This window comes from Salvia splendens, chromosome 4 (assembly GCF_004379255.2).
Source record: "Salvia splendens isolate huo1 chromosome 4, SspV2, whole genome shotgun sequence".
NCBI classification, from domain to species: domain Eukaryota; kingdom Viridiplantae; phylum Streptophyta; class Magnoliopsida; order Lamiales; family Lamiaceae; genus Salvia; species Salvia splendens.
Window position 1 is genome coordinate 992453 of NC_056035.1, and position 19927 is coordinate 1012379.

At 39.2% G+C, this 19927-nt stretch overlaps 4 protein-coding genes across 9 annotated transcripts in view; 2 read left to right on the forward strand and 2 right to left on the reverse strand.

The window, feature by feature from the left end:
- Positions 1–1805: 1805 nt before the first annotated feature.
- LOC121797750 (polyadenylate-binding protein-interacting protein 4-like) lies at positions 1806–8277 on the forward strand. Of its 5 annotated transcripts, none has more exons than XM_042196452.1 (14): positions 1806–2132; positions 3028–3124; positions 3227–3361; positions 3482–3612; positions 3822–4012; positions 4305–4482; positions 4557–4790; positions 5764–5880; positions 5969–6002; positions 6364–6671; positions 6800–6922; positions 7406–7498; positions 7578–7640; positions 7975–8277. In XM_042196452.1, exons 2-14 carry the CDS (start codon positions 3028–3030, stop codon positions 7975–7977), a joined length of 1707 nt encoding a protein of 568 aa, XP_042052386.1. In that variant the 5' UTR covers positions 1806–2132; the 3' UTR covers positions 7978–8277. The 5 variants fall into 5 exon arrangements, with proteins under 5 accessions (XP_042052386.1, XP_042052385.1, XP_042052387.1 ...); XM_042196451.1 differs by having other exon boundaries at positions 1807–2132; positions 2980–3124; XM_042196453.1 differs by having other exon boundaries at positions 1808–2132; positions 2980–3100; positions 3224–3361.
- Positions 8278–9610: 1333 nt separating this feature from the next.
- LOC121797752 (PHD finger protein ALFIN-LIKE 4-like) lies at positions 9611–12366 on the forward strand. Its single transcript, XM_042196456.1, has 5 exons — positions 9611–9823; positions 9975–10007; positions 10946–11174; positions 11563–11698; positions 11828–12366. The coding sequence occupies exons 1-5, from the start codon at positions 9730–9732 to the stop codon at positions 12101–12103; spliced, it is 768 nt and encodes a 255-aa protein (XP_042052390.1). The 5' UTR covers positions 9611–9729; the 3' UTR covers positions 12104–12366.
- Positions 12367–12637: 271 nt separating this feature from the next.
- Positions 12638–14423, reverse strand: LOC121797674 (solute carrier family 25 member 44-like). Its single transcript, XM_042196319.1, has one exon. It carries the CDS (start codon positions 13867–13869, stop codon positions 12838–12840), a length of 1032 nt encoding a protein of 343 aa, XP_042052253.1. The 5' UTR covers positions 13870–14423; the 3' UTR covers positions 12638–12837.
- Positions 14424–15196: 773 nt separating this feature from the next.
- LOC121797753 (midasin-like) overlaps positions 15197–19927 on the reverse strand; it is a 30818-nt gene continuing 26087 nt past the window's right edge. For both annotated transcript variants that reach the window (XM_042196458.1, XM_042196457.1), the window contains exons 68-77: positions 19722–19880; positions 19432–19641; positions 19031–19330; positions 18792–18935; positions 18498–18701; positions 16479–18416; positions 16182–16361; positions 15942–16040; positions 15704–15829; positions 15197–15589 (exon numbers count right to left, since the gene is read on the reverse strand). In XM_042196458.1, the coding sequence (XP_042052392.1) occupies positions 15557–15589; positions 15704–15829; positions 15942–16040; positions 16182–16361; positions 16479–18416; positions 18498–18701; positions 18792–18935; positions 19031–19330; positions 19432–19641; positions 19722–19880 (3393 nt within the window). In that variant the 3' untranslated portion in view covers positions 15197–15556. The remainder of the gene's footprint in view (positions 15590–15703; positions 15830–15941; positions 16041–16181; positions 16362–16478; positions 18417–18497; positions 18702–18791; positions 18936–19030; positions 19331–19431; positions 19642–19721; positions 19881–19927) is intronic.

Consider the following 19927-nt stretch of genomic DNA (forward strand, 5'->3'; position numbering starts at 1 on the left):
GTACAAATGTTTGCGCGTGTTGGCCAATAGAGTGGTTGATGTTCGGACTAGAGGTTACGAGTTTGAGTTTTCCAAACCCTTTACAAATTAAAATTCCTTAATCCATTTCACAATTAACTTAACTGATCATTCTATACGAAAATAATTAATACAAAAATTGATCTCAATACAAAATCCAGACCAAAGCCTAAACCCTAAATCAAATTCTGATCATGAGATTTGATAATCTAATGGTCAATAATTAAACAAATACACATATGTCATTATGAAGCAATTTTAGGTCATATTATAAAATTTAGCGTTTTTATATCAAGAATGAGTTTTGCATAGATCAAGATGGTGGTTTTCAGGACTTTAGCTAGCATTGAGGTGAGTTTCCTCCGTCGAATACTCTTTTGCATCGTAGTATATAGGCCAAAGTGTGTCCCCTGTTGTTTTATTGCTTTGATGTGTGTGTGTAACTCACTCAAATCACTAAATATATTTTTCCATTGGCACAAACCAATATGAACCATTAACTAAAATGACACACATGTCAAATCATCATTAATTTTTTATGTTAAAATAGACGCGGCACGAATGAATCTAAACGCGGATGCGGGATGTTATATTGTTATATAAAAATCGTTTTTGTAATAAGAGTGAATTTTGAGAAAATAAGCATAATAGAACAATCTTCTTTCTTTATCCATATTCAAATATTCATTCAATAATTATACATTGGCTGAAGAATCGATATTATTATCGAATGAAACCACGTTTTACTTCTTTTAATATATGAATTTTTTTTATCTTAGACCTAATACTCGCTTACACTGTCACCATGTTTGGATCAAAAAGTTGACTTACCAAGCAATCCTCTTGACTTTTATTTGATTTTGTATAACTAAACGTGTTCCTACACGCTCACACAAAATATAAGTAATACTTATTTAAATAGACAATAATTAATGAGTATTTTAGTTCAGTTTGCAGGACCAAGAGAAGATTATGTGCTTTATAAATTCTGTAAAATTTATTTTATAAGTTTGATCGAATCCAAATGAAATTGAGTGCCAAAATAGGAGATAATATAGAAAAGAGACATGTATCACTTTTTTTTAATCCATGAATGAGTGAGGGTGTCGTGATCTTTGTAGGTCCAAAATATGTTCAAATATAACTAGTAGTACTACATGCTTAAAGCATCAACAACAGGGAAGTGTCCCGTTCCAGAGGCACGAGATGAAGGCGGGGTGCGTTGCAAGCAATTCCGTCTACTCCATGTGTAACGCAGCCACAACTAATGAAGGGGGTCGTTCCTCCACCACTTGTGACCAATCGCCTAAAAATTCGATCATTTTTTAAAATAAGTAATTAATATTTTAATTCAAAATTTACCCACTATTTAAAATATTCATACATTATTGTTGGGAGTCATCTTGCCATTTCGTCAAACACGGCCAATTCCAATACGATTTAATCAAACATATTTGGGCACAATTTGGTTACAACAAATTGTGATTTGAATTTAGACTATATGAAGTATATTTTATCGCTTATAATAAAATGTGATTTAAGATTTCAATTACGTATTTTTTTACTTTAAATAAAATGTAACTTTAGAATTTAATAAAATACTTATTTTAGTTAAATTAGAATAAATAAATAATAACATAAAAATAGAGAAGGATTTGTACGTTTTATTATTTAAATTTATTTAATGGTTCACAAAATTCAGATTTTCATTTTATTACAATGAATAATATAGTCATCAGGTGCAAAGAAACACGTAATGCAGATCTAAAGAGTACTACTACTAAACAAAAAAAATTAGGGTTTCAGAAAACAAAATCAAATAGGGTTAAAACAGTAGACCAAAATTCCCCTAATTTCCAACCCGATTCTTCCGCGAAATGCAATGGCAGATCCAATTCGGGTCGAGTCGGGTCGCCGGGTACCGTAAATGTGCATTCGCCCACTTCCATTTTGCCGAAAGCATATCACAATTAGCCCCATTTCCTGCTTCGGATCGGGTTTTTTCACGGCGGTAGTCCTCCGACGTATCCGAACGACGTCGCTTAGTTGTTCGATCAAACCCTTTTCCGAGATTGCCTTCCTTTCTCTCTTTGCATCTTCCCATTCTATTTCGCGTGAGTATACTCCGTTAACCCTCTTTGCATAGTTTGATGTAATTTGTTCAATGATAAACTCAAGGTTCAAAGAGGGATTTCTTTGGGTGATTTAGCTCCCAATTTAGTTAATTGTATCCATTCCAGTGATATTCGTTTGGATTATATTCGGAAAATGCTGTAGCTGAACACGAACAAAGGAAAATAGCGGCAAATATAATAATCAATTTGTTTCTGCAACAGTTTTTAGTTACATTTTATTGCTTGGTGCTTGCTACACACTAAATAGCCGTGCTGTAGGTGCGTTGGAAGCAGTTCGTTCTTTGTGTTTGTTATTATTTGTTGACGATGATGTTTATCAAGAACACGTTTTTCTGGGTATCCTATTTTTTCTTTCTTTCTGTTGTTTCCCTAATCTTGTATTATGCCATGGCCAAGTATCTAAGTTTGTGGAATCTTTAGAATTCATTTTTTAATTATTATTAAAAAATAATACTATGTGTTAGTGCATCAGATTTTGGCAGCATTGTTACAGTATGGTTTTCACTCATTACCTTTCTTTTTTGTGCGTGAAATGTAATCTAGTTTTGTGGCAACTATGTGGGTTGGATAAGTATTAAAAACTGAATCCTTAGCTTAGCAGCTCTAAGAATCTGATTTACGGATATACCTAAATGGTGATGGTGATCTACGGATACACCTAAATGGTGATGACGCATTGTTTCCCTTCATATTACCAAGAGAAGTTACTTGTTGAAAGCCTTGGACTATTGTTACAATTCTGTTTAGTTATTTCTCATTCTCTTTTGTTTAACCTTTTCTTGTGCTTGGTGAAAGATTTTGAGTGTAATGTTTGTATTCTTTGCAGTACATTTTCTGGACCTGGGTCTAATATATTTGCTTGCATCTGCTGAAGATGAATATGCAGCAAACTCTACCACCACCCAGGTCCTCTTCTAATGGATATGGTCATCATAAAGTCAAAGGAGGTACTGCAACAAGCTTTTTTAATAGTAGGTTTCGGCTGATAGCTGGGGTGGTTTAGTTGAGAATTCATGATTGTGCACTCATAGTTTGTGTATATATCTAACTCCAAATAATTTTTGGTGTAGCAGAAACACATGAATCCAATTCTTGCGATAGACTTATATATTTAACAACATGCCTCATCGGACATCAAGTGGAAGTACAGGTGCACGATGGATCTGTATATTCGGGAATCTTTCATGCTATCAACGAGGGGGATTATGGTATGTTCAGAAAATATAGCTGGATTTATTGATAAAAGCATCTTTCTATGGTGTAAGACCTATTTTGAACCCTGCTGTTACGAAATGTCCCTGATATATTACTCTTTTTCGTTGGTATAGGCGTTATTCTGAAAATGGCATACTCAGTTAGGAATGGTTCTCAAGGGCAGAAAAATATCTCAGATTCTTCTAAGACGCCTTCTAAGACTTTGATCATACCTGCTACGGATCTTGTGCAAGTCATAGCTAAGGTTCAACAATTTCTGTCCTCGTAAATCTTGTTTTCTGATGACAAATTTGAACTGCTACGCTCGCATTTGCATGATAAACTGATATAGTTATCTGTAACTTGTATTATGTGATCTTGATTGTGATGCAGAGCATTCTGCTAGCATGGGTTTTTTGTAATTGGATATAACATCCTAAAGTAAATCTTAATTGTAAATTGTAACCGGAACAGGACGTACATGTGATTAGGGATGGGTTCTTGAATGAGCTCCAGCGCGAAAAGCATCATGAGCTTATGATAGATTCCTGCATATCACAATCACAGCATTCAGATGCGGGGAGAGAATTGGAGCGATGGGTTCCGGATGAAGATGATCCTGGGTGTCCAGAACTGGAGAATATATTTGATGGCCCTTGGAACAGGTTGAGATATCACATTTACTCTCTTAATTTTCTTATACGTAATAGATATTTGCATGTAGAATTTAGACTACACCTGAAACCTGTCTTCTAATTAAATTTGTGGTCAAATGCACGGTGCTTTCAGCCATGGTTTCAGAGATAACAATATATTACCTTCAAGAAATTATATAGGATTTGAATTGTTAAACATACTGTTTATTGACTTATTCATGATTAAATTCCTCCAAATCTCCAATTAATTTAGTATTGTGATGCTATTTTGAGTAGTATGGTACCTTTATTTGCATACCAGAGGCTGGGATCAGTTTGAGGTTAATAAAACTTTATTTGGAGTCAAGAGCACCTTTGATGAGGAGCTTTACACAACAAAACTTGATAGAGGCCCCCAGACGAGAGAATTGGAAAGAGAAGCTTTAAAGATAGCTAGAGAGATTGAGGGCGAGCAAACTCTTGATCTTCATCTTGCAGAGGTTGGACTTAGACATTCCTTCCTTGAGTGTGTGCGACTCTGCTTTTTGTTTATCTCAGTCATGTCATTGTGTAGGAAAGAGGTATTCAAATCGATGGAAACATTGAGATGGATGAAGAAACTCGCTTTTCATCAGTCTACCGAGGGACTGATGGCAGCACCTACGAAGAGATTGTGGAGACGGTGTTGGATTTGCAAAATGATGAAACATTTGGAGATGTCTCCGTTTCGTATACTGGCAGAACTCGCACAGACATTAATAGGGGGAAAAGCAGTGGGACTCAAGTGTCACTGAAATCCTTACTAACGGTACTTCTCAATTTCTGTAACTGTTCTTTGATTTCCATTATACCTGGCATTATTATTGGTATTCTTTCAATTGTCCGTGAGGAGTGATAGCCTTCTTTTGTTACTTCCACAATCTCACTTCTGTCTTCTGATTATCAATACTTTAGATAGTGATGAAGGGGAAGGTTTCCAGTTCATTGATTATACCTAAAAAGTAACAATATGTTCATTTAATCCATGAATTACCTTGGATATAATCAAAGTTCCTTTTTAGTTTCAAAATCCCAGCACACTCTGGTATTTCTGCTAGAGGCAACAGGCAACTTTAATTGTCTTTTCTGCTTCCTTATCTTTGTTTTGTAATGAAGAACAATTTTTGCTTCCACTGACACTCAGGCTATGCTTGATATCTCCTCTTACATTATCTAATGTCCATCCCTTCTGTATTATGCTTCTGGTAGAGGCAGGGACCGAGTGGTCACTTATTCTTAGTATTCAAGCCAAACACCCGTATAAATCAGGATTTGTGCTACTGCTAAAAATTTTGCTCGCAGTATATATTGGATCCAATATAATTAGGTGAACAAAACATATATATATATAGTTGATATGTCTACTATTTGTTACTTCCCTCTTGCTCTCTGATTTATCGGTTGTTGAGAGTAAAACTAAACTTTCTATGCATATGTTTCCACCTCTGAGGGTGTCATTTGCTAATTCATCTCGCTTAAAGGAATTTTAATATGCTGGAAGCTGCCATATGAGCATCCGCTTATTTGAGAATTGAGTTCGAAATTATTAACTGTGTGCGCCTACTGTAGTTGGATCCACAGTGAAAGGGTTTATTATCCTTAAGTAGACAGCTTATAGTTTCCCATTTTTATGCAACTTACTTAGTTTCCTTATAGTTATGTTTCACACTGTTGGCCCAATTTATTCTATGCTGCATTTGAAATATAAGTTTCCAGTTATATCTCCTGTTTTGTCTGATTAGGGAGCAAGGCTATCTTCACTTGCTGCTATTAGCAGGGATGCACATCATCCAGTGTTGGTCGGTTATGCCAAGCATACTGCAAACAGATACTCTCAGGAGGACGAAGAAATGCAAGAAGTGAGAGTCTATTGAGCTCCGCAGTTTGACAACATTTCTTTGAAGTGTTGTTGATGGATCTAACCATCATGTTCTTTCTATTTTGCAGCTACATTTACAGAATCAAGCATCTAAAGCTGAGGGTGAGTGATCTTTCTTATTTGTTAGGATTGTTCCAGCCACATACATATATTTGGTCCAGATAGCAAATTTCCCTTTCATAATAAACAAGAATCTTCTTAAATCTTAACCAAGTTTTCCTTTCTTATTAGGTGCCTTTTTTTTGGCTCTTCCTTCTTTTTGATTAGTCTCATTGGATGAGTTTTTTCAAATTTGTGTAATATTTATAAGAGTTGTTGAACTGGCATATTTTCATTGATTGAGACAATTCTGCCCCTATTTTACCTTTGCTTTGTCTATTGTCCGAGTTCTAGACCCTTTTTGTCCTGGTGCGATGTTTATTTATCTTTGTCTTCATTAAGATTGATGTGATTACATTCTCAGATTCAAACTCATTGAATAAAGAAGGCTGTGCTAAGGTAGGATTATCTGCAAATGCTACTGCATTTGATCCATCACGTTTTTCATCCAAAGGTCCGGATAAGGGAAGCTTCTTCAATGAGTTACCAGAGGGTACCTCATGTCCTGTAGCACAAGGGATTGCAGCCTCTCTTGCTCGGACTAGTAGTTCCGCATCATCTACTTCTGATCATGGAGGAGGTACTTCAACTTCCGTTGTCCGTGGACTGTCTCCTAGTTCATCTGTTGCTTCGTTGTCTTCAGAGAAGTCAACACTTAACCCACATGCCAAGGTGACTACGGTTTGGAAAATTTGATGCATGCCATTTATAATTGAGTGTCATCATGCTCTATGGTGCATCAGATTTACATGTCTAATTTGTGTTTTGCTAACCCTCTTACCCGTCTTCATATCTTTCAGGAGTTTAAAATGAATGCCAATGCTAAGAGCTTTGTCCCATTTCAGTCGCCTAGGCCGTCTTCTCCCGTTGCAGAGAATTCCTTTTACTATCCACCTTTGCATGGCTTTTCATCTGGTGTTGGGGTGAATACACACATCTTTTTGCTAGTTGTTTTTTTCTTTGTTTAGATCATTAGATGACTGTTAATATTTCAATGAATCAAGCTTACCTTTTCTGTCAAACATGTGTGATATAAGAACTAATGGATGCTAGTTCTGTTCATTGAGTTAATCAGCCCTTCAGTTGCATGTCCCGTGATACTGTAAGGATGGCTTTTCAGTGTTTTAACAGACTGAGAAGAAAGAGGAAATGATCTTATTTGATAATGTGACATTTAGGAATAAAATTCCTGGACTCATGCATGTTTATGTTTGTTTTAATGGTAAAAGAATTTGGGAAGAAAATCTTTGGGTACAAAACTACTAATCATAGCCTGCCTTGTATTTCTGGTCTACAAAGAAGGAAATGGTACTTTTTCATTGTCAACTTGGTCATCGCATTCCTGTCACTTCTTACGTATATTCAACTCATTACTGATCCATTTTGGGCTTATTATGATTATGCAGGCTGGACCTTCCTTTGCTGCACAACAGCCAGTTATGTATAATCCACCGGCTGCACCAATAACGCAACAATATTACAATCCAAATGGACCTCAGGTTTGTTGTAGTTTGCTCTACTAGGGATTCTGGCCAAAATTTGTGGCGCTATGGAAACTTTAATTTAGTGTTCTTGCAGTATGGCCAGCAGATGACAGTAGGACAACACCAGCCTATTTACTACATGCCCACATATCCTCATGTAAGACAGTCATCTCCCCTTTTTCTTCCTACACTTTTCCTTTGTCATGCTGAAGAATCTCGATTAGAATTGCTTCGATACATTGGAGAGCACTAAATCATGATTGCATCTGGACAAACCCCATTTTCATGGATCCCTTTTCTTATAGTAATATCAGCATTATAGGCATCCATTATCTTTGAAAATCTAAATTGATTCATAGAGCTTAAGTGTTCATTCCAATAATGCTGTTCATAATCACGACTCTGTCGAGCACCACCTGTCACGATGTATTTTTTGCTGAAAACTCGTTACTATATCATCCCCGTTTAATAAATCTTATATGCTCATGCAGTAAATGACTAAATGCACAATACAAGTGAAGGAACAGTTTTGCTAGATGCTGGAAAACACCTTATCTACATCTGTTTTGGGAGTTGAAATTTCTCACCCAAGGCTGGTTGGGGTTTTTCGGTGCGAGTCCAGCAGCAGCTGATGATACATTACATGGTTCTCGAGCCCGGTCTTGAGACGACGAGGCCATCTGAGACATTAGGGGATTTTTTCGTGTGCTGGTTTTAACAAATCTCTTTTCACATTCTTTGTTTGGGTTTGATATGAATTCATGAAATAATTATTATTCTGTCGTGGTTAGATAGAACATTTGGCTTTTTAACTACATTTAAAAAAAATAAATAAAAAACAAACTATAAAATACAGAAAAACAGAGAAAATTAGTAGCGGAGGAACACATCAATTATCATCATCATTCGGACTAATTTTTTCCGGATCATCTTGACGGTAGCACCGAGCTCCTTCATTTCCTCGACGGTTTCAGTTCTGTACATCTTGTAGTAGCCCAACAGCATATGGGTCAGCGCTGCAGATGCAACATCCGACACTTCATCATCTCCGTCGGTCCGTTGCGATTAGGCTTCTGACCTGCCTTCCCATTCCCCCTTCCACTTGGCTGCTTTTACACCCATTGGGTGCCAAGGTGTAGGTTGACTCTCCTCCTGGGCTTCGGTCAAGTTGATCGGCTCAGCTCCGTTGTTGCTGGTGTAGCTTCCGGAGACATTGAGCCGCGTTCGCCTCCAACCCCACTTGGAATTTGGGGATATCCTTCAGAACGAGACAGGCGTCCCACTGCTTGAAGGGGGAGACATACCGTTGAACGTATACTCGCTCAGGGGCGGATCTATTCATGCCTTAGGAGGGGCATTTGCCCCACCTCATATTTTCTCCCATATATAAATATTGCCATTCATATAATTTATTTCTTTTAATTTTTCAGTAAATGCCCCTCCTCAAGTTTGTAAATTTTCTTCATATATAAATTTGCCCCCGTTTATACAAATTCTTGGCTCGGAGCTTCAATCGCCCCCAATGCTTGCGGAGCTCATCGGGAGTGTGGGTCTTTGCAAATCCAATCTTCACCTGTTCGTATCTATCCCTGATACAACCCTCCCTTCGCCTGTTGGTTAGACACAATCGGTCCTCGCAGATGTCGACCGAGCTAGAGCCATCGACTCTTGCGGGAAGTAGTTCACCCTCTTTTTCCTCTTCCGCTCGGGAGCAGGCGCAAATGTCTCCACCGCTTCTCCCTTCCCTTTTCCCTTCGGTTGGGGAGTTGGATTCTCCTTGGGAGGAGATATTGCATGTCCATCATATTTGCACAATTGAGAATGAAAATTTAGAGAAAACAAAAGTGAGATAATGAAAATATAGAGTTTTTGGTGTGAAATTATTATGTGATGAATGAGATATGTATAAATGATTATGAAACAATTATTTTTTATTTGAGTTAAATTTAACTCAAAAAATATTTTTACATTTAAAGTAGAAACCCTACTTATATTGCTATCTTATATTTTGATGAAAGATTTTATAAAACTAATTAAATACCTATAGAAAAAGAACGTTCGGAGTCGGACTCAAAATCCGATTCTCAAATACAGTTAAACCCGTCCGTATTTATTAGATTCAAATCCGCTCCATCAACCCATCTCATATAATTTCTCCCTCTCTTTCTCTCTCCCAAATTCTTCTCCCCCCCTTCCCCATAAACCCCACGCACCCATTTTTTGCCGCGTTTGAGCTCCAGAAATCGATGGAGGTAGCAGGCTACACCTCTCGCACCGTTGAAGAAGTTTTTAAGGATTTCAAGGGCAGAAGAGCTGGAATTGTCAAAGCTCTCACTTCAGGTCTCCTTCTTATTTATTTTTACTTCTCGAGGTTTTTGTGTTGAATTTTTCTGTTCCGTAGCTTCTCGGCGTCTGCATTATTTGTTTCGTGACGGTTTTTTTCCTCGATTTCGTCTCACGGTGTGTTTTTCTCCTTTTTTTTCGTTTGCAGATGTTGAAGAGTTTTATCAGCAGTGCGATCCTGGTATGGTTTTTGTTTTGCATTGGTTGATTGCTGGTTAGGTTTCCAATTCGCTGGTTTCATGTTTGTGTGTTAGGCGTTTTTCGGAAAACGCCTTCAATTCCGTCAATTCTGTGCGGAGAGAGCGTGTTGAGGACTGATCTCGACGTTGATCAGCGTTCATTAGGGTTTTGATTTGACGTGTGAATCGGTTCTGTTTACTTTTTAGAAGTATGTTTGTGTTTATTTGATGCGTCCTGTAACTCCTGTTAGGTCAATTTTTTGTTGTGAGGATTTTGAGATTGTTGATTTTAAATGTGTATTGAAAATCAGAGCTAATTAGTTTGATTGCAGGAGACCTAATTGTTTATAGAACCACAATTATGTGTCTTACTGCAAATGTAATGTGCGAGAGTTGTATACTTGTTCAGATAAAAATTTTGTTAACTGGCTGAAGGATGTTCATGTTTATAAATCCTCAATTAGCTGGTCTATTATTGAGTTTCTGATTTTTTTTTTTTGTTTTTTGGTAAGACATTCTACTTTTGATTTTATCGTAGAGCTATGCCATTTATTGCTGTGTAACGGGCATGAGGGATACCGTATTAAGAGGGTACCTCGAGGACTTCTATTAATTGTGCTGTGTGCACATGTTGTGATGTTTGTTGATATGCAACATTTGGGGTTTATCATCTTGTAATCTTATTGGATTTGGGTTCTTTGACATTATGATTATGTTTTGAAGTAATGTTGCTTAGCGACTTCTTTTGTGTCAATTGAAAATGATAGTGGTACTGTTGCGTATGGATTTTGTTCTGTGTGAGGTGGTGTTGATTGTTGGCATTATACAGCTCATTTTTAATTGAAGATTGTGGTATAACTGAATGGGGCTTACATCATGTTTCTTGTTGTCATTCGGGTCTGATGCAATTAATGTTATTTACGTAACTGTTTACTTTCAGAAAAGGAGAATTTGTGCTTGTACGGGTTCCCTAGTGAGCAATGGGAGGTTCATTTACCTGCTGAAGAAGTGCCACCAGAACTCCCTGAGCCTGCTTTAGGAATCAACTTTGCTAGGGATGGGATGCCAGAAAAGGACTGGTTATCTCTAGTTTCTGTCCACAGTGATGCTTGGTTGCTTGCTGTTTCCTTCTACTTTGGTGCTAGGTTTGGATTCGATAAAGCCGACAGGTACCTCCTATTCAGCTATTCTATCTGTTAGGCTAGTCCCCACGACATAATTTCTCGCTAATAGTGATTCTGATATTTTCTTCAATTTTTTTGTTTCGTCTAGAATTTTGGTCTTTATTGTGCCTGAAATGAACCTTTCTAGGTTAATCAATTTTGTAGAAATAACTCGAAATCCTTGGATAGTAGTTATTGCACATTTCTTTGTCTGATATGGTATTCCAAATATTGATTGAACCTGTTGTGAGTCACTCTTAATTAGTGGAGGAAACAGTGTTGTTTACATACGATTGGATCCATAAGATTATGTTATCAAGCATTTATGTTACTGAACGTACTTGATGTTTCGTCAGTTGATATTTATGTCAGTGGACTTGTCTTCTTGGTGCAGGAAGCGGCTCTTTAACTTGATCAACGATCTACCAACTGTGTTTGAAATTGTGACTGGTGCTGTCAAAAAACAGCATAAGGAGAAATCTTCAATCTCAAATCAGAATGGCAACAAGTCAAAGTCGAACTCCAAATTAGTAAGCAATAGATGCTGGGATTGTTTGTTTACGTGTTCTTTGATACTTACCTGTTGTTCCAGCTGTTCCTCGAGCACTTAGATCTTCAACTTCTTGATGGTAATATATTTCATACTCTTTTGGTGACAGCGGGCTGAAACTCCCGGAAGGTTTTCAAGGCCACAGCCGCAGCCACAGCCATATGATGAAGACTACGGCTTACAATACGAGGAAGATGAGGATGAGCATGGGGAGACGTTATGTGGTGCCTGTGGCGAGAACTATGCATCGGATGAATTCTGGATTTGCTGCGACATATGTGAGAAGTGGTTCCATGGAAAATGCGTGAAGATCACCCCTGCTAGAGCTGAGCATATCAAGCAGTACAAGTGCCCCACATGCAGCAACAAGAGAGCTCGTCCTTAGTCTATAGATCGTTACCTAGCTTCTGTACTTTCTGGAAAATTACATTTGCATCGGTTGATCAGACTCATCCTTGTTCTAAGTACCAAAGCCTAACCTGTGAATGCGTGCTTTTCTGATTTGGCGATCTCGTTGTTTTTGGTACAGTATTATTGTTTCTGGTAGTGTTAGAAATAGTCCCATGGCTGCCTGCAACTTATGTTCTTTTTAAATAGGACTTCATGTCTTCAATGATCCGGTGAAAAGGCTATTGTTTTGTTTGTGTTCGTTTCATATGTTGCATAATCGATATGGCATGATTGAGCTTTGTGAATTGTTCTTTTGAGTATTTGTTCTTGCAACCTTTGTATTTTTGTTTTTATTTTGGGATGGGATTCGCATATCCATGTAGCTGAAATGGGTATATATTAATTGTAGGCATAAGCTATCAGTTGATTATTGATCCATATTATTATAGTAGTAGTATTAATAATTCTCTCAATTAATCATGGACCCATAATTAATACTCCACGCAAGAAGTAGAGACATCTCCTATGGTTATGAGTTTAAATTTCACTAATGATGAACCGAAGTTCGTGATATCTTACAAAGGAAAGGTTCTACGCTAGTTGCCTTATCTTTGGAGACGACTTTAATAAAAGTAGGTATTTACAAGCAATAGAAAAGAGACACAAAGGTTAGAATGAAACCAAAATCTTTAGAGAATACTTGATTTTTTTCGCGTGTGTTTTCTTTCATCATGTTAGAGCTTCTTGATTCTTAGCCGAGAGGCGTTTCAAGAACTCGTAGGTGGTGATCATCGTCGTTGCAGAGACGGACATGGACGCACACCTCGGCCCTAACCCTCTGTAACAGGCAGTCCATCCACCCTCCCTCACCAGGTTCCTCACCGTCTGCCCAAAGATCGGCCCCTTCCTCCCGTTGTTGTCCTCCCCGTCCAACACCTGCAGGCGCGTCTTGATCGTGTCAAACGGCATCGTGATCAGGGCCGACACCCCTCCAGCCATGGCAGCGCTCACCCCTTGCACCGCCATCACAGCCTTGGCATCCGGCCTCAGCCCCCCATTCTCGACCCTCTCCTCCCCGTTCTTGCACAGCAAACACCCCACCCCACTCCAAACCACCCTCTGCGCCATGGAGTAAGACGCCCACCAAACAGCATTGCTTGGTGCATAGGTCAAGATCGAGATCCCAAACCCTCTATACAACCCTCTGATCCCATCCGCCCTCAAAATCTTCCCGAACGCATCCACCCCATTAGCGTATTTAACACCACCACCACCACCACCTCCACCGCCCTGTGCCATCAGCCTCTGGCTGATCACATCAACGGGCGTCCACACCACTTGCGCAGCCATGGCAGCGCTCAATCCAGCTGCCGCATTGGCCACAGCAGCCGCACTAGGCTCAGGCAATCCAAGCCTAGTCGCGGTGGTTCCTACATTACTCTTAGTAACCTCAAGCGCGGCCATGTATAGAGCTCGGGCAGGGATAGTCCCGGTCAAGGAAGTCCCAAATCCCCTATACAATCCGCGGATCCCTTCATACCTCATTATCCAAACACCAGTCCTAACACAAGAAACGTGCGACTGAGAAACCTGCTGCCGCGTTTTCAGCACCACCATCGGGTACAATGCAGCCGAGACACCCGAGAATAAGGCTGCCCCGAGGAAGAAGAACTTGGATTTATCCAACATTTGCCATTCTATATCTGCTGGAATGTGGATTTCTTCCGCTGCTGATTCTCCCTCAGCAGCACCAAGGCTCATTTTCCCCAGTTTCCCCTCTCTAATCCTTTACTACACTTCCAATATTCAAAATCCCTCAATGCGAAATACAAACCCTAATTCCCCCAACTGATCAAATTCATCATAACAGAGAACATGACTATGCATACATCCAATAAATCATAAGCTAAACACACCACCCTGAAATTTCGACGAAAAATCCGTTCTTTCGCAACCTTGTGCCCAGATTATTGCAATAACGAGAGAAAAAACACAGCAATACACAGTCTATTGATTCATATTAATATGTGAATCGACTTTTTGCGCTTGTGGAAGAATGTTTTAGCTGGGAAAATGAACAAGATAAACGTGCTCTTCATCTTCTTAAGAACTCTTACCGATCATCTCCACTCCTTCCAAATCCGGTAAGATCGGATCTTGCCGGCAAAAATATCAATTGTTTTATGCCTTTGAAAAGTGCTGACAATCTTTAGAATTGCAATAGAATAAGAGCAACAGAATTTGTTTTTTAAGGGAAAAAAGGAACACATTGGCCAATCTTTGATTTTGCCACTTATCTAATCTTGGATAATCTCAATTTTAGCTTTGGATCAATATATATCCGGCAAGTTCAAGATAAAATTAATTTGAAGCATATACGATTTATACGTCATAATTCTTATTTATAGCTTAATTTATTGCATATGGCGAAATTAATTATCACTATTTAGATAGGTTATCCATCTATAAGATTCAAACAAATTTTATAACGTGATATATATTTCATCAATCCTATTTTTTGGTACAAAGATTAAAGAATGAATGTTTAAGATTAAATGATATGAAATAGAATTATCCCAACTTTGATATTCCAACATAAAATTTAAGAATTACTCCACGTCTCATAAAAATAATGGTACTTCTCTTTTTCGTTTATTCCATAAAAATATTAAATTTACATTTATAGAAAATGCTCTTAAACTCATTATCATATAAGTTAATTTAATTCAACTTATATCATTATAGTCTACTATTAAACATTAATAATAATATAAATCTCACTATACATTCATACTATTTTAATTACTTTTCTCTTCCTCCCTTGTTTTATCAATTATCAATTTATTTTCATTTCATCCCAAAATGTTAGAAACTTTTTTGGAAACGGATGAATTTTATAAATTTGAAAATTGGTATTGGTTACCTACCTGCGACACAGAGGAGTGCTTATCCACATATCAGTGACGTGTTAAGCGTTAAACATTATCCAAACCTATATATTTACCCTTTTTTTTATTGTACTACTGATACAGAAAAAACAAAAAGAATAGTAGTTATAAAATTACAGTAAAAAAATAAAAATTCTGTGTACCTAAATTGTTTCTTGATAAAAAATGTAATTGCAATAACTGTTTATATACAAAAAAATATGAGGAATAATTTCCTCATCAAGCAAAGAAGAAAATAATGTACATACACCTGTGTAGTGAGAAATTAGGGCTATTATAAAGAAGAAAATACAACCCTTAAAGAACACAAAAAAAGCAAACTATAAGGGTCGGGCCTCGTCAAAACCTTTTCGGCGAAAACCCAATGGAAAAAATAACGGAAGAGGAACAAGAGTACTCGTCTAATAAGGCCGTGTAGAGGAATAAGATACGAGCCGAGCTGAGCTTACAACAGGGTTCTTGACCGGTTTCGTCTTTCGGATATCTTTGTATAGGAAATATCAGTCCCTTGAGTATTGCATTAGTTCGAACCACTGGAAGAGCAAGAGATGTCAAAAGGTTTAATGTCAGTTTTAAAAACTCATAAAAAACACATTGCTTCAATAATAAATTAATAAGTGTGAGCAGAATCGTAGACAGAAACATACTTGTCTTAGGAGGTCCGCGAGCGTACGAGGAAGCGCTTCAATGTTCTTGAGGACCACATAGTACGGGAACGGGAAAGTGTCTATGTACCTGGAGAGCTTGAAATCTGTTCCCTTGCCTGTGAATTCCTGCAAGGCGTGATCATGACATGATCTTGTTAGTACTTTCAAGAACGCGATGGAATACGTACTTAAGCTTATAAAAGGGATGAATGAGTCGATCGAAGTTCTAGATTATTACCTGCAAATCCATGATGGACTCGTTAGGGCTGTCGAGGAGAAGGAATGCAACCATACGTTTAGTGCTCAAGATGTCTCTCACTCGCCGTTTCAGTTTTTCCTGATTTAGAGCGAAACCGAGGGTTAAGAGAGAGGATTGTGATCTATGTATTTGTGTGTGTGCGTGCGTGGTGTGCTTTCGTTTTGCTCGGGGAGGGAAGAGCGGTGGGGACTTGAAGAGGCGAAGATGATAAAGCAATACCTTCTCGTTAAAACGGCCATCGGCTATGATCAGTACGAGCTGCTCTAGAGGATTGCAGCCAGATGGTGACCGTGCCTGCATCACAGCAGCATCGAGCATGTTGTTCACATACTTGAGTAGATCAACCATTGGTTCGTCTACGATTGTGTTCTCTTGCTTAAAGGTGAAGCTCGAGATCATCTGGTCCAAGTATAATGACAAAGCAACCAAGTTTATTTGTTAATCATTTGCTAAAGAATGAGACTTTTCAAGCAGAAAATGAGAATTCAAGAGCTGGAACATGTATGAAGATGTTACCTTGATTCCGGCCTCGGGGGTGAATGGTTGGTCGAAATCGTGGAGTAATCTGATGTTTCCCTGCTGCCCAAAGCTCGCAACGGCCAGATTCCCGACTTCCAGCTGAGACATTGCGCGGCAGACTGTCACGAGTGCTTCCATGGCGAAACTTCCGCAACTACCTTCTGACATACTGGCGGAGTCATCCACTGCAATCATGACTTGGTAGTCGCGCTTGTTCGGCTTCGTCCGCCTCAGCCATATCCGGTCCTTCCGGTAGTGGCTGGCAATGTATTGAATCACCTTCTTGATGTTAATCCTTTTACCAGTCCTGTAATCACCTTGTAGCTTGCTAGCTAACGTAGGCTCCATCACGAGACGCAACTGTTCCGCGAGCTCCTGACACAATCTCGTTGTACGTGATTCGTATCTTCGCCAAAGCACGGCAGCAGCATCCCTCGTATCAGCAGAGGGCTCAAACTTACGTCCTTTACCGAGTTCATCTTCATCTTCACTTATTGCTGAAGCGCTAATTTGACGAATTTCTTCGTTGATGTACGACCTCTTCACGGATACCAGACTCTCTGACAAGGTAGTCCCGTCTCGACTATAATCATCATCAGTTTCCATGGCATTGCCATCATCCTGCTCAGTATCTGCTGTTCCTTGCTGCATGCTAACATCATTTGCAGAATGAAGAGCAGAATTTATAATCGGTTTAGTCTCGGAGGTGCTCTTTTCAATCTCGATTTCAGCGGCACGTTCCCTCACATCAGCCTCTCCTACTTCGGTTTCCGTCTCGTTCTGAGCAATATCACTCTTGACTTGTTCAGCCGTTGCAGGTCCGAGTGCCTGAGCCGTTCCCTCCTTGAACTCGGCAGTGTAGCCATACTCGTCAGCATCTTCCAGCATATCATCTGATTTCTCAAATTGGTCGGGAAGGTCGACCGAGACTTTAACTCTCTCTTTCCACCCATCGAGAGCATCACCAACGCTCCGACAAGGGTTCGGCTGAGCTTTCTGAATATGCGACTCTGAAGGAGTTAACGAAGTCTGCGATTGCTCGTTGCTCAGTTGTTGGCCGTTTGTAGAGTCGGCAACCCTGACTTCAAGGTCAGAGGCATTAGGCTGCCCGTTTGTTGAAGCAAGGCTGTCTTTAAGTTCACTTTCGGAATACTTGTCGTCTGGAGCTGAGTTGCCTTGCTCAGCCATAGCTGCAAAGTCATCCGTCGATTTCCCCGCAGATTGAACAGCATTGTCATTAGGATCAGATTGCATAACATCTTGTTCAGGCATCTTAGCATCCGATTCTTTCTCATTTTCGTGGCCATCCCCGTTGGGGTACTCAGGGTCCACCTCTTCCATGAATTCATCTGTCTTCTCCTCATTCTGCGCATCCGAATCATCCATATCTTCAGCTTCGCCCTCCTCTTCCATTGGTTCAGTACTATCTAGTTCATCAACGGGTGTTTCTTCCTCCTCCGGCATTTTATCCTCGACATCGGGATTCACCCCAGTAGGATCTGCATATGCATCATCCTTGTCTACCTTCATATCGTCTTCACCATCAGCACCTTCTTCATCTCCATTTTCCTGATTAGGTTTGCCAGCCTCTTTTACATCAAGATCAACGGCATCTTCATTCGTGGCTTCAGAATCTTCCTTAGCTCGAAGCTCTTCATCCTGAGCTTGATCTTTCACCGATGCACCCTGTTCATACTTCTCATTCGTGCTGCGATCCTCATCCTCATTTTTGTCACCGAGTTTCTCATCAACTACATCACTCTTATCACCTACTTCTCCCATGGCAGACTCTATCTGCTCATCCTCCTCGTTACCATCATCCTCATCTTCTCCAGAATCCTCACTCACACTGAACGTATCGCCATCAAACTCCTGCTCCATCTCTATCCCTTTCTCGTTTTTACTTGACTTGTCATCATTACGCTCCTCATTCGGCTTCAGAAACAAAAATTAAATTTAACATCGTGCCACGGAAAACCAATACTGTCGAAAGATCAAATGTTGATATTCGCATACCTTATCAGAAGCTCCGAGAAGCTGATCTTCGTCCTGGATTTGATCGCTGACATCATTCAATCCTGCACCCTCACTCATACCAGTTCCACTTGCATCCTGAGTCACCTCGTTCAAGTTGTCGTTTTCCTGCTCTTCCATAGTACCGAAACCTTTCGAGAACAACGAAACAAGAATGTTTGCGAGCCCATACGTCACTTTCGAAACCTGAAAGCAACAGCGACGATTTCTTAAATATTGTCAATTTAAGAAAGAAGTAAACAAAATCAAGTGATATGAATGTTACATAAAACTTACCATGCTATGTGCGACTAGAAAATCCTGCAAAACTTTATCACCAAAAGCGAGTATCATATCCAACAGGGCATGCAGTTTTCTCAACTTTGTGCAAATCGAATCTGCACACGGATCTTTTTCTCCAGTATAGTTGAGAAGATCTCCCTAAGGAATAACATGAAAAATATGTTCAAATTAAAGTCAATCATTATTCTTAAAATGGTAACTAAAGCAAGAGAACTGATGATCCATGAACTTACAGCACACTGAATTGTTCTAGCCACATCCTCATATATCAGGTCTAACTGCAGAAGTTCGATATCTTTCTCAAACATAATCTTCCACTCCATCATCCTCATTTGTGATTCTTCAGTTGAAGCAGAATCACAGTTTGGAGATCCGGAGTTCTGAAGTATACTGAGGATGCGCTTATTTGTTTGTGAGAGGGAAACTTCGAAATCTGATTCAAGTTCATTTATATCCTTTTCACCATTCAAACCCACATTCTTAGACAATTTTCTTGCTAGAGAAGATAAATGGAAATCCTCAGCATTATGAGCCTGTAAAACATCCCATTATACATCGGCTTGTGTTAGACAAATTATACTTAAACAGAATTACTTAACGGGCAAGACATGCATCGAATAGAATCCTTCCGTACCTTTGAAAATAGATCTTGAAAATGCCCAAGAAGGATTTTGACAGATCCATTCCCACTGAAAACTGCAAGATCCTTCTCGAATGTGTTGATCAACTTGAAGTTATCATTCATCTGCTCTTCCATTTCTCCTGTGACACCGTAGGGATGCAGTGCGACACCACCTATAGTGATGTCTTTGCAACTACCTAGAATATGCTGATCCAGTTTATTCTGTTGGTACAGCAAGCAAAGTTAGATAAAATAGAATTGGAACCACCATCCTGACTGGAAGAGTATATGCTCGTAAGTACCTTAGAATTCTGAAAGTCGGGAAGGACTTTCTGAATGAATACTTGGATCTTTTCTGCTTCACGTTTGACAAGAGAACATGTATCCAGGTGATTGTTTACAACTTTTAGCAGCAACAACTGTTCCTCGTATAGTAAGGTGCAGAAACCATCAAAGAGTTGCTGCAAAATCAACAGAATGGTTATGCGCGTGGATTCGATAAGGTTAA

Bases quoted from the DNA above. Each gene is read 5' to 3' on its own strand.
- LOC121797750 (XM_042196452.1), top strand. From the start codon at position 3,028: ATGAATATGCAGCAAACTCTACCACCACCCAGGTCCTCTTCTAATGGA. The intron at 3,613-3,821 runs GTTCAACAATTT...TAACCGGAACAG, and splicing joins TTGTGCAAGTCATAGCTAAG to GACGTACATGTGATTAGGGA. The intron at 6,003-6,363 runs GTGAGTGATCTT...TTACATTCTCAG, and splicing joins TCAAGCATCTAAAGCTGAGG to ATTCAAACTCATTGAATAAA.
- LOC121797752 (XM_042196456.1), top strand. From the start codon at position 9,730: ATGGAGGTAGCAGGCTACACCTCTCGCACCGTTGAAGAAGTTTTTAAG. The intron at 9,824-9,974 runs GTCTCCTTCTTA...TTTCGTTTGCAG, and splicing joins TGTCAAAGCTCTCACTTCAG to ATGTTGAAGAGTTTTATCAG. The intron at 10,008-10,945 runs GTATGGTTTTTG...GTTTACTTTCAG, and splicing joins TTATCAGCAGTGCGATCCTG to AAAAGGAGAATTTGTGCTTG.
- LOC121797674 (XM_042196319.1), bottom strand. From the start codon at position 13,869: ATGAGCCTTGGTGCTGCTGAGGGAGAATCAGCAGCGGAAGAAATCCAC.